The sequence below is a fragment of the Lampris incognitus genome, chromosome 18 (genome assembly GCF_029633865.1).
Source record: "Lampris incognitus isolate fLamInc1 chromosome 18, fLamInc1.hap2, whole genome shotgun sequence".
Lineage (NCBI taxonomy): Eukaryota > Metazoa > Chordata > Actinopteri > Lampriformes > Lampridae > Lampris > Lampris incognitus.
In genome coordinates, this window is record NC_079228.1 from 33421616 (window position 1) to 33435623 (window position 14008).

A 14008-nucleotide genomic window follows, 5' to 3' on the forward strand; every position below is an offset into this window, starting at 1 on the left:
CTGTGTGAGCTGTCTGAGCTCTGCTCAGAGCTCTGAGCAGAGCTGTGAGAGCCTGAGAGCTGTGAGAGCTGTGAGAGCTGTGTGAGCTGTGTGAGCTGTGTGAGCTCTGCTCAGAGCTCTGAGCGGAACTGTGAGAGCTGTGTGAGCTGTGAGAGCTGTGTGAACTCTGAGAGCTCTGCTCAGAGCTCCCACTGCTTAGAGCTCATGTACTGAAAAATGAACACAAACACAGAAAGCCGAACCTCTTCCAGAAGCATGATGACTGACAACATTTTCAGTTAGTTTTGTAAATGTAGTGGACAAAATGTGGGGTCACATCTTTTAACGTGTGAATATTTTTGTACTGAAAATTATGACTTGTTGTGTAAAGGCCTATGTGTGTTTATGTGTGTGTGTGTGTGTGTGTGTGCATGTGCGTGCATGTCTGTGTGTGTGTGTGTGTGTGTGTATGCATGCGTGTGTATGTCTGTGTGTGTGCATGTTTGTGTGTGTGTCTGTGTGTGTGCATGAATGTGTCTGTGTGTGCGTCCGTGTATGTGTGTGTGCGTCCATGTGTGTGTGTGTGTGTTTGCGCACATCAAGGAATTGAGAAGCAGTCACTAACTTGCAATCAGTTTAAATTCATCGTTACAAATTGTAATTTATTTCTCTTTTTTATCTCCGCACCAACATGTGCAGCAACAATCAGTCTCACTTTTCCCTCTTCCCGCTGGTGGAAAAGCCAACACAGTTAGCCCTGCGATGAATACCCACACAAAACTCTGACCCCTTTCCGACGGTGCAGACCTCATTTAATATGAGCTATAAATCACTTGATAGTATTTTTTTATTTCATGACTGCAAAAAATTGTAGGGCAAAGAAACAAAAGTGTCCCTGTTTGTATGCTAGCTCTGGCTAATGCATCAGGAGGAATGCTTTCTCCTGCCATCATACATTATCTTTATCGGTGGGCCGTCCGGGTAGTGTAGTGGTCTATTCCGTTGCCTACCACCACGGGTATCGCCGGTTCGAATCCCTGTGTTACCTCCGGCTTGGTCAGGTGCCCCTACAGACACAATTGGCCGTGTCTGCGGGTGGGAAGCCGGATGTGGGTATGTGTCCTGGTCGCTGCACAAGCGCCTCCTCTGGTCGGTTTTGGGTGCCTGTTCGGGGGGGGGGGGACTGGGGGGAATAGTGTGATCCTCTCATGCACTACGTCCCCCTGGTGAAACTCCTCACTGTCAGGTGAAAAGAAGCGGCTGGCGACTCCACATGTATGGGAGGAGGCATGTGGTAGTCTGCAGCCCTCCCCGGATCAGCAGAGGGGGGTGGAGCAGTGACCGGGACAGCTTGGAAGAGTGGGGGTAACTGGCCAAAGTACAATTGGGGAGAAAAAGGGGGGGGGGCTTTATTGGTATTATTATTCATCCGTTTCTTCTGTCGGTCTCTGCGTTGTTTAGCGTTCTAAAATGGTTGCCGGCATCTGTAATTGTGGCGTGTCCACAGCAGGTGTCAGGTTGCGTCCCGTGTAGTCCGCCGAGCACGGTGACCCATGTGTTTGATGGAGGGCTGGACATCAGCGGCCTTCAAACAACAACAAACACACTCGAGGCAGATCGGCACATCAATTGTTCCCAGTGGCCCGAGGTGCACAGGCAGCATTAACTGGTGGGTCAAACTGCCCCGCCGCTCCGAGACGCCAAACTTGTTTCGATCGTGGAGCGTCAACAAAGGACCCATCGACCAAAACACAGCTGGGGTTTCTTATTTTTTGTGTGTGTCTGCTGCTCTGAATGACCCGTTTGAGGTCTGCAGTGCGCCACTGACACGCCAAACAACGTACAAGAAATGACAAAGGTTAATTATTGCTTTTAGTTTGTGCGGGCCTTCAGCCAGCCTGTTGTTGTGCGTAGGCGACGTGATGCAGGTTGAGGTTTTTGCTTTGCCCCTGTTGGTAAACTTGTACTGATGTTGTGTAGTCATCTTCTGTTTTAGGAAACCCAACACAAATAATACAGGGGGCACTGCGCTGACATCAACAGTACCTTTTTAGATTAAACCCTTTGTCTTCATGGAGTTCATGTATGTATGCATGTATGTATGTATTTTATGTATATATTTTATGTACTATGTCTATATGTATTTTATGTACATATTTTATGTACTATGTATCTATGTATGCATGTATGTATGTATGTATTTTGTGTATACAAAAATTACATTATGTACATGCATGATTATTAAGTTCCACCTTTATGGTTTAGGCAGAAAGATTTAATGAAAAACAAATACAAAAAAACTCAAAAACAAATCAAAACGTATGTTTATATGTATGTATGTATGTATGTATGTATGTATGTATGTATGTATGTATGTATGTATGTATGTATGTATGTATCTATTTTATGCACGAATGTATGTATGTATTTTGTGTACATATTTTATGTATGTACACTACCGTTCAAAAGTTTGGGATCACCCAAACAATTTTGTGTTTTCCATGAAAAGTCACACTTATTCACCACCATATGTTGTGAAATGAATAGAAAATAGAGTCAAGACATTGACAAGGTTAGAAATAATGATTTGTATTTGAAATAAGATTTTTTTTACATCAAACTTTGCTTTCGTCAAAGAATCCTCCATTTGCAGCAATTACAGCATTGCAGACCTTTGGCATTCTAGCTGTTAATTTGTTGAGGTAATCTGGAGAAATTGCACCCCACGCTTCCAGAAGCAGCTCCCACAAGTTGGATTGGTTGGATGGGCACTTCTTTGAGCAGATTGAGTTTCTGGAGCATCACATTTGTGGGGTCAATTAAACGCTCAAAATGGCCAGAAAAAGAGAACTTTCATCTGAAACTCGACAGTCTATTCTTGTTCTTAGAAATGAAGGCTATTCCATGCGAGAAATTGCTAAGAAATTGAAGATTTCCTACACCGGTGTGTACTACTCCCTTCAGAGGACAGCACAAACAGGCTCTAACCAGAGTAGAAAAAGAAGTGGGAGGCCGCGTTGCACAACTGAGCAAGAAGATAAGTACATTAGAGTCTCTAGTTTGAGAAACAGACGCCTCACAGGTCCCCAACTGGCATCTTCATTAAATAGTACCTGTTAGAGCCTGTTTGTGCTGTCCTCTGAAGGGAGTAGTACACACCGGTGTAGGAAATCTTCAATTTCTTAGCAATTTCTCGCATGGAATAGCCTTCATTTCTAAGAACAAGAATAGACTGTCGAGTTTCAGATGAAAGTTCTCTTTTTCTGGCCATTTTGAGCATTTAATTGACCCCACAAATGTGATGCTCCAGAAACTCAATCTGCTCAAAGAAGTGCCCATCCAACCAATCCAACTTGTGGGAGCTGCTTCTGGAAGCGTGGGGTGCAATTTCTCCAGATTACCTCAACAAATTAACAGCTAGAATGCCAAAGGTCTGCAATGCTGTAATTGCTGCAAATGGAGGATTCTTTGACGAAAGCAAAGTTTGATGTAAAAAAAATCTTATTTCAAATAAAAATCATTATTTCTAACCTTGTCAATGTCTTGACTCTATTTTCTATTCATTTCACAACATATGGTGGTGAATAAGTGTGACTTTTCATGGAAAACACGAAATTGTTTGGGTGATCCCAAACTTTTGAACGGTAGTGTATATATATCTTATATACTTTATATGTATGTATATATTTTATACATATACTATGTATGTACATATATATTTTGTGTGTGTGTGTGTGTGTATGTATGTATGTATGTATGTATGTATGTATTTTCTGTGTGTGTGTGTGTATGTATGTATGTATGTATGTATGTATGTATGTATGTATATATATATTTTATGTATGTATGTATATATATATAATGTACTATTTATGTATGTAAATATATATTTTGTGTATGTATGTATATATGTATGTAATATGTATGTATGTATTTTGTGTATGTATGTATATATATATGTATGTACTATGTGTGTGTGTGTATGTATGTATGTATGTATGTATGTATGTATGTATTTTGTGTATATATTTTGTGTATGTATGTACTATGTATGTATGTATATATTTTGTGTATGTATGTATGTATATGTATGTACTATGTATGTATGTGTGTGTGTGTGTGTATGTATGTATGTATGTATGTATGTATGTATGTATGTATTTTGTGTATATATTTTGTGTATGTATGTACTATGTATGTATGTTTGTATGCAACGTGTCCTTCACATTACATGAGTTGCTATTTGTCCTTGAACATGTGGGTCAGTCATTATTGTCACCTTGTCATCTTTCATCAATTAGCTTTGAATTTGTTCTGCTGTTTGTATTGCTGGCTAACTCATAGAAACGCCTCCGGTTGGGGCATCTGTTTTCTTCTGTTATATTTTGTTTTGTTTTGTTTTTTTGCCGCAGAACAAACGGCCTCTTTTGGGAGACATCAAAGTTATTCTAATCCAAATCTAATCTGAAATCTGTCATGCACACAGGCCACGGTGCCGGTACCTAGCAGCTTCTAAATTTAACCATCTCCTGGAGTCTTCTGTCTCTACTATAACCACTGGAAAATAGTCTACAAATCTGTGTTTAGGCAGAAAAAAGACCACTCTCCTTTCATATAGTCTTTCTATATTTGCGACTGACTTAATTAAAGATTTTAGCTCACCATTAAATAATTTGTGAGGATAAAGAAGCGGAAAACAGCAGGGAACTCTGCTGTTCGATACACGGATGGCTCCGATCGACTAGCTCTCACTCAAGAGCTGATGAAACTCCTAGAAATCCAAGTCAAAATAACTCAAGGTTGCACCCGGAGGTCAGCTTTCGATCACTCTCCAAATACTGGCAAAGCTTGTCAGTCTCACTTGCTAAAAACGCGTCGAGGCAGGTTATTTACCCATGTGGCATCTGATCAGCGAGGATGGGATTGCGGTCTTAATGATAGCCCTTAAAGCAAGCAACAAAATCACAGGCCAGCCTACTTACAAACACATACACACACACACACACCATGCCCCCCTATACTTGTGGGGACCCCTCATTCACTACACTCATTCTCTAGCCCTGAACCCTAACCCTTACCATCATAACTACATGCCTAACCATAACCCTAATCCCAATTTTTTTTTTTTTGTGTGTGGCTTTTTCCCCTTTTTCTCCCCAGTTGTACTTGGCCAATTACCCCACTCTTCCGAGCCTTCCCGATCTCTGCTCCACCCACTCTGTCGATCCGGGGAGGGCTGCAGACTACCACATGCCTCCTCCGATACATGTGGAGTCCCCAGCCACTAGTCTTTTCACCTGACAGTGTAGCATGTGGGAGGCCCACGCAATTACCCACCAGTTCCTCCCCCGCCTGAACCGGCGCCCCAATCGATCAGAGGAGGGGCTAATGCAGCAACCAGGACACATACCCACATCCGGCTTCCCACCCGCAGACATGGCCAATTGTCTCTGTAGGGACGCCCGACCAAGCCGGAGGTAAAACGGGGATTCGAACCAGTGATCCCCATGTTGGCAGAAAATGGAATAGACCGCTACGCTACCCCTATTCTTGTGGGGACCCCTCACTGACTATATTCATTCCCTAGCCCTTAACCCTAACCTTAACCATCATAACTACATGCCTAACTCTTATCCTAACCTTAACCTAATCCTAATTCTAACCTTAACCCTAAACTGAAGTCCTGACCCTAAAATAGACCCTATTCCTCATGCGGACCCAGAAAATGTCTCCACAAGGTAGGTGGTTTCAGGTTTTTCTATCTTTCTCACACACACACACACACACACACACACACACACACACACACACACACACACACACACACACACACACACAGGAGTTTCTTACCTTCATAGTTTAGCTTAAAGCCATGGGCAGAGACGGCAAAGTCGCTGGTCAGCCTCAGCGAGAACACGTTGCCTGTACTGGTGACCGGGGCGGGGACCTGGAAGCCTGTTAACCTGCAAAAACACAAAGATCACCACATTCATCCATAAGGTCACTGGTAGGATTAACACACCATCCCATCAGAAATAAAAGCACGTGTTGGTATAGGTGGTGGAAGGAGTTGAGAGCTAATGGGGCAGTAAGATGATGGGAAAGGAGACAAGATAGACAGACCAGTTAATCAGCCAAATAGAAGATTAGAGTGAAATACATTAAAATGACTTCACTGTACAAACTAATCGAAGGTAATTATGTTAGAGAATGAGCGGAGTCGCCTGAAATATACCCATGGTACAATTTATTTTGTATTTCGCCTAACAAGTAAAAGTTCTAGTAAAATTAAGGTTCGATGACATGCTTTAAAAAATTTTTTTTTATTTTTTATAGTATATGTAGTAAATTTGTTGGGCTGACAAGAAAAGACACCTACATACAGGGATGGTGGACAGAATCAACAAGATTCAACCATGTGGTCAGTGTAACACAGATTAACATAGGAAATCTCAACATCGGTGATATCCATCAGTTAGCTGCTAGCTAGCATAAGAGGTTCATTATCTTCAAACTTCAGCCGATTTTAGCGATATATTGGTTTGTCTCAGAAGAAGAAACTGCAGGGGATATACAGCGGGGAGAAGAAAAAAGGTTAATGGATCACGGTGCAAGCCTACAGAGGAGCCCAACGCTAAAGCTATCTGCGTAATTAGATAGGCGAGAGGGGGCCGAGCACGCCGCCACCTTCACCTTCTGCAGATTTATACTCCAGCTGTTTGAGGTGCTGCTAATTTCTCAGGGGGCACGCCTCCTAACCTCCTTTACAGTCTCTTACTATATGTCATTTCAACGCGAAGTCGTATTTTTTTCATGTAAGCCGTACAACGGGAGGAAAAAAAAAGATCCCCCCCCCCCTCTTCAAATTAAAATTGATACCCAGTGTAACTGCAACTACTTACTGGTGTCCACCATGACGACCATGCCCATCTACTGCCTACACTTGATCTGCATGATGCATGAAATGCAAATCTCCCATTGTTGATCTAAGGTGCACTTAGGCTAAATACACTTGACATGACATGCACTCTTGGCTACGACTGCTATTTAGTGCTGCGTGATGCATGTTGGTGACATAGGAATATATCTGCTATCTGCTGACTCTCTTGTAAGTCACTTTGGATAAAACCCACTGAGCACTTTTACGCTGATTAAACGTCTGAAACACAGCTAAGTGGCGTGCACCAGCGAGGCTAAAACCAAGCTAACTTTGGTTGAGGAGTGAGTCCAGTAACCATCTTCATCTCTGAAACACGAGCAGTTAAAATGTTCTAGCACAATATATGGGCTTAGTTTTTGCATATTAGACCAAAAAGTTTGTTTGGGAGATACTTAATTATGAAGTAATTAAACAATTTGGTGTAAAAGTGGGCCACATTTAGCTTAGAGCTAGCACACACAGTGGGTACCGTGCTGAAACGGGGTCTAATGCTCAGGGGGAGGCGTCTGATAAACGACAACGTGTAAAAGTAACGTCTAAACTAGTGCACTGGGCTAAATGCAGTGAACCAAGAGCTGAAAGGTCAGACATGGGCACAGTAACTCTGCCGGAAGTTGTTTTTTTGGGGTGTTTTGAGAGCCCACCCACCGCCCCGTTACGTGTGGTCCCATCCTACTTTAATGAGTCCTTGAAGGAAGGAAGGAAGGAAGCAGGAGTAGCAGGAAGGAGAGGCCAGTTTTTCCATCAGGTATGGAAAGGAGCCAAACTCCTCTGCTGCCGCTGCGACAGTGGTTTTTTCCCCCCGTTTTCTAGTCCTGCAGCTAGCATTCTTCCTCTCCTCTCCTCTCCCTCCTTCCTTCCTTTCCCTGCTTTTCCTCTTTCATCTCTCCTCCTCTTCCCTGTATCCACTCTTACTTTCCTCTCCCCTGGCGTTAATTCACCTAGCTCCCCCCCCCCCCCCTCTCTCTCCCTCCCTCTCTTGCTGCTGCCTCTGCTCTCACCCCGCTTCGTCATCCTCTTCTCTCCTGTACTCTCACGCTCTCTCTGGCATTAATCCACTCTCTCTTTCCTCTCTCATCCCTCTTTTTGTCATGCATTTTTTCCATTTCTCCCCGTTGCCTGCCCGAGTTTGTCTTTCTCTCTCCTCGTTTATTCGCTCTTTCGCCTTCCCTCTCATCTCATCTCACCTCAGTCTGATTCATTTAACTGATCCTCGCTCTCTCGCCTCCCTTGCCCGTTTCTTTTCCTCCCTCCTTCCACATATTATGCCTTACTTTTCACCTTCGGGCATCCATCCATCTATCGCTCTAGTTGTTTCTCTTTCTTTTTTTTCGATCTTTCCTGTTACTGACACCCTTCTCAACACCTCAGCAACCCCCACTGATACCATCAAATCCCAACACCCTCTCCTTCTTCTCATCTCTTTTTTAACAGTACACACTCTCCATCACCGAGGGTAGCTCGTGTGAGACTCCTACGGGGTGGACAACACTCAAGTTGAGGTCATTTTTTTAAACAGGAAATGTATTCTGCCGCTGGGTTGTTCATTCCCCTTCCATTCACCATGAAGTCCGCCGTCGTTGGCCTTCATCACCGCCGTTCTTTCACTCTGCCCTCCCATCCATGCCACCCTCCTCGTACTCCATGATACACTAAGCACAGGCCTCACTGTGAAGCATGTCAGGTAAAAAAAAGATGAAATTAATCAATAAATAAATGGAGACACATGCTGTAGCCTCTCTCCTAGCAACTCGGTACCTGTCATCTGTCGAAACACAATCCCTCTGTTTAATTTTTCAGGTGATTGCGGTAAAAGAAATGGCATTTCCCCTGCTAATTGTGCCTTCTACAAATCTCGGAAGTAGGGTGTGAAGAACACTGCAGTTCATTTTATGTGTTCTGGGGTCCACACCTCAGTAAGAAAAGAAAGTTGAAAGCCACTTTATTTTGTCATTGTATTGTTACAATGAGATGTTTTCTCTGCATTTAACCCATCCTATTGTATAGGAGCAGCGGGCTGCCATGGTGCAGCACCCGGGGATCAACTCCAGTTCTTCTTTCCATTGCCTTGCTCAGGGGCACAGACAGGAGTATTAACCCTAATATGCATGTCTTTTTGATGGTAGGAGGAAACCGGAGCACCCGGAGGAAACCCACGCAGACACGGGGAGAACATGCAAACTCCACACGGAAAGGAACTGGAAAGGCCTGGGGTTCGAACCCAGGACCTTCCTTCTGTGAGGCAACAGTGCTAACCACTGGGCCACCGTGCCGCCCAACAAATCCAAAGGAGTTAAAATGAGTCACTGGTATATACTTTTTTTTTTCTTGCCCTTTTGTATCTGTTTAAGTCGCAGAGTACTGCTGGCGTCGTGTGTGGCTGCCACTTCTCCCTCTCGTAGCCCCCCTTCCCATCTACCCCTATATGTTTGTCTTTTTTTTTTATCTGTTGTCTTGTTTCACCTCGTTTATTGTAAAGCAACTTTGAGTGTTAGAAAAGCGCAACATACGATTGATTTATAATTATTATTATTATTATAATTATAAACAATTTGGGGAGTAACTAGTTACATGTAATGGTGTTACATAATTAAATTACAAAGTAAATGTAATTGTAATCCATTACAGTTGCTGAGAAAAAAATATGTAATTAAATTAGTCACTAATTAAAATGTTGGCGATTACAAAAGGGTTGCATCTGAATATATTCTTTTTGGTAAAAGCTTATATATAGAATATAACATTCATTCTGTGGCTTTGCATCTTTTCACTGTACAGGAATGCCTTCTTTTGGCATATATCCGGACAACGCGGGTCAGCAAAGCTGTTGGGACAAATTTGAGTTCAACATCATCAAGAGCAGGATGGCTTACAAGGAGCTGTCTCTACATCTAGACTGGCTCCATTCATTGGACAGTATGCGCTCACATTTTGAGCGTGGTTTTTGATTGGTTCGCTTGTTGGAATTTGCACCGTCTCTCATCTGCCAATCAAATCAATGCACATTTCTCTAGGCAGTCTGCGACCCTTGTTTTTTTTCCCCACCCGCATCCCGGGAACTCTGCCTCTGATTGGCTAGTACTCATTGCCTCCGTTGGTTAGGTTGGTTAAGGTTATGGTTGGGTTAGGGATAGGGTTAGCCAATCAGAGATAGAGTAGGGGCGGGTCTTCCCGGAATCCAGGTGGGAAAAATAATAACGCGTCTGCGACCAGCCGACCACGTCAAGGCAGGTAGCCATGTTGTCACACAAGAACGCCTTTCAGTGCTGGAAATCCAACAATATTTTCCTTGTGAAATCAGAAAAGGGCCCAGACATTACTCTATCTCTGATCTCTGTAGAGAGGAGTCTGAAGAATGAATGAAAGACAGCGAACAAAGGCCGCTTGGCCTTTTCCTGGATCTTCCTGACCAGGGTGTTTCATAAGTGGGATGAGTGACTTTCACGCTGGAGTCGAGCTCCACCTCCTCACTAGTATTCATTCCCTGATCTTAGGAGAAAGCATTATTTACTATACGCGCAAATATCACATGCCCAGTTTAACACCATGGTCAGCCAGTAGCGGTTTTAAACATGGGAAGTATGTATAGCATGGTGTTTTGCATAACACACCAAGAGAACATACTGAACAGCTATCACCCTATCACATTAAATACTCATCCAAAATGATATTCCTAATTAACTTAATGAGAGGCATGAGTTCCTATACTATTACTAGATGAACCGAAGTTAATTCCCAATTCATTGATTTTTATGTGATAAAAAATACTATCTTATATGAGATGACTACAGAATAACATCAATAAAGTAAAATGAAAAATAAAATAATAAAGTAAAATAACAAAATAGAGATAGACAAGGGTTCGGGTTTGTGTGTGTGTGTGTGTGTGTGTGTGACAGAGACAAAGGGAGCAAAGGGAGAGAGAAAGAGAGAGAGAGAGAGGGAGAGAGAGAGAGAGAGAGAGAGAGAGAGAGAGAGAGAGAGAGAGAGAGAGAGAGAGAGAGAGAGAGAGAGAGAGAGAGAGAGAGGACTGAGATTTAAATTGCTCAATTCAAGTCACCCTGATTCCCTCATATGGTGAGATGAGAACTTCTGCCTTATTGTAAAGATCAGATTAAATCTTCTTCCTGCGATCTGCGCTGATGATAACCTGGAAACGTCGTCAATTGGTCCCACATGTTGCTGTCACGCTAATAATCGTGTCCAAGATAGGGTGGTTCCTGATGATTTTCCCATCTGCAATCGTCTGGGAAGGGCACTGCATGGTCCCGTGTCCTACAGCGAGGCTGATAATCATGTCAAAAGACATGGCGTCTCTGAGGAGGTACAGGGAGAGGGCCACTTTGCAAACCCAATTAGTACATGAAAAGGGTATCGATTATCTCCGGTGAAGTTTTCAAGTAGGGAGGAGGAGTTAGAGAGAGATAGAGAGAAACAGGGGGCCCTCGCTGCACAAGGAGCATCCAAGAGTACACCAGGAAGATGGCCAACCAGGCCAAACTGCTCAGTGAACACCTCAGGCAGCACAGAACAGAGGGTGATGAGGAAGGAGAGGAGACATCGTGAAAGACAGAGCCCCTCCATGGGATGTACCATCAGCAGATGGCGGGAGTGGTTGACATCAAGAAACCCCTACCAGCGGCTAGAAAAGGCTGGTCTGAAGGACAGCGCAGAGTCTCCGATCACGGCAGCACAAGAGCAGGTACTCAGCACCAGATCCATAGAGGCAGGGGTCCACCACACCAGACAGGTCCCAAAATGCAGGCTGTGCAAAGACACCCCTGAGACAGTCCAGCCCATAGTAGCAGGGCGTAAGATGCAGGCTGGGACAGCCCACACTGAGAAGATGGGTTTATATCCATGCTCTTTGCTAGCAGATCAGCACCCTAGAGACAAACGCCCCACCCAAAATGGCCTACCATACTGGAGCACAATAATTTCTTGGTAAATAATAAATGGATTGCTCAAATGTCAAGGCAATTCTTACTTTTATGGGACATCTGTTATTGCACCATATCGTTGGGTGGGGATGGTAGGAATAAGATAGCTTGGTCTTCATATTGAATGAGTGATGAGTTACCTCCATTAAACACATTCGTCTTTAGGTCAAGGATGCATGTACATCATAAATCAGTACTACAGAGAACGACACTGAAATGCACATAGCAAAACTAGCAAAAACAATTCAGGATCGGATTATTTTGGGTTTTGGCAATGTCCTTTACATCAAATGACAAGAAAGACAACGAGCGCTTTTTTTTCTTCCGTCTTCGTAGCGTACCAACGAGACACTGCTTTTATTTACAAGCTGTAGCTCAAAAGACTACTGCGAAAGAAGAGCTGCGTTCACAGATGGGGTAAAGTAAAATTGTTGTACCTGGGTATTTATCGTTTATCGAATTTAGAAACAGGAAATAACTGCCGTGAAGCAGTTCCAACATTTCTTAGGAGGTTTCAGCCCGGTGGTGAACAAAACTCACGACTAAAACAAAGCTTCTTGGGAACTGATCTGAATGATGTCATCGCACTATACAACCGAAACACTCGTACTGATGATATGTGAGGCAAAAAAGTGACCCGTTTCTGTTTTAACAATTTATAGACCCCCCCCCCCCAAATATTTCCCAAATCGTGTTTTCAGAGGAGCTCCTGAGCGACACCATAGTTTACATCTGGTCTTGAGGTGAGAACCTCAGGTGGGTCTCTGGCTAACACGAGACCTTTGCAGAGGATGTGACCATTTGAATGGACTCTCACTGTGTGAGTGGTCTCTTCTGGGACCCTCCTCTCATCCTGCTGTTTTCCCCACTCCATCTCTTAATCGTCTACATTTTCCAATAGCAAATCCCACCTCTTAAGATCTTGTCCTCCCACAGCCTCTTATCGTTTTGTTCTCTCACTCCTTCTTTTCTTCTCCACTCTCTCTTTATTTTTTACCCCCTGCCTTCCTTTTATCTTCCATTACAGAGCTGCCTCAACCCTCCTCCTGTCATCTTGCTGTCTCGCCATCCCTCGTACCCTCCTTCTCTTCTTTTCATCTTGCATTCGTTCTCCGCCCTCTCTCAACCTCTCTTCTCATCTTTTCATTTCTCCGCCCCTCCCCTCGGTCTCGTTCTCCCTAATTCATCCCTCCTCCTGTCTCAATTTTTTTTCTTTGTCTTGTTTACCTTTTCTACCTTATTTATTCCCAGCCTCTCTCTCTCTCTCTCTCTCTCTCTCTCTCTCTCTCTCTCTTGCTGCTCTTCACTTCATCATTCCAAACATTCTTTAGCTCCTCCTTTGAATCATTCCACTTTTGGTCATTTGCTATTTCTCTCTTCTCTACCTGTTCTTGCTTCATTACTCACCTATTGCCCAACCCTCTCTCTCCCTCCCCCCATTCGCTTCTCTCTCTCTCTCCAACATCTAGGTTGACAGGTAAATCTCTCATCATCCTCCTCCTTGACTTTATGCTGCGTTCAAGACAACTTAGATGTTTCAAGTTGGAAATTGGAGTTAAAAAATAAGTCACATGGTTTTTTCCAAGAACCCCCCCCCCCCCAAAAAAAAACAAAACATGGATGCTATCAGACGTCTCATTATCCGCAGCTGGCTAATATCTCGCTAACCTTGCTAGCGAAAAAAGTAGCCGATAAATATTCCAACTTTCAAATTTCACATATGACAGTAATGAAAGTCAAACATAACGGATTCTAACGAATATCCCGACTACCACACCCATATATGCATGAATTTAAATGCAAAGAAACAATTTTTTTCCCTTTTCATCATGAAGTATGGATGCTGCCATTTTTTGCTCCACTTTATTTGTACTTTTTCTTTTTTACCTGTGACATCAGCAGGGCGCGGGTCGGATAACTTGGAGCCCTGAAAGGAAATCCTAATTTACAAAGTATAACACCGACTTCGACAACTGTTCAACTTGTTTCCCCCGAGTCGTATCTTGTTTTTCCCCCCCGAGTCCTGACTTGTGTTGAAAGGAGCACTCGCCCTCCATCTCTGTCTCACTCCGTCTCTCTTTAACCTGTCCTTCTGGCTTTCCCCTTTCTTTTGCTCCTTTTTGCTGTCATTCTCTCCTCCATGTTTCTC

At 43.5% G+C, this 14008-nt stretch overlaps 1 protein-coding gene across 1 annotated transcript in view; it reads right to left on the reverse strand.

Annotated features, from left to right (window-relative positions):
- The window catches only part of LOC130128423 (CUB and sushi domain-containing protein 3-like), a 502508-nt gene that overhangs the window by 420926 nt on the left and 67574 nt on the right, over window positions 1-14008 (reverse strand). Inside the window, exon 3 of the mRNA XM_056298036.1 lies at window positions 5830-5942. Within this exon, the coding sequence (XP_056154011.1) occupies window positions 5830-5942 (113 nt within the window). The remainder of the gene's footprint in view (window positions 1-5829; window positions 5943-14008) is intronic.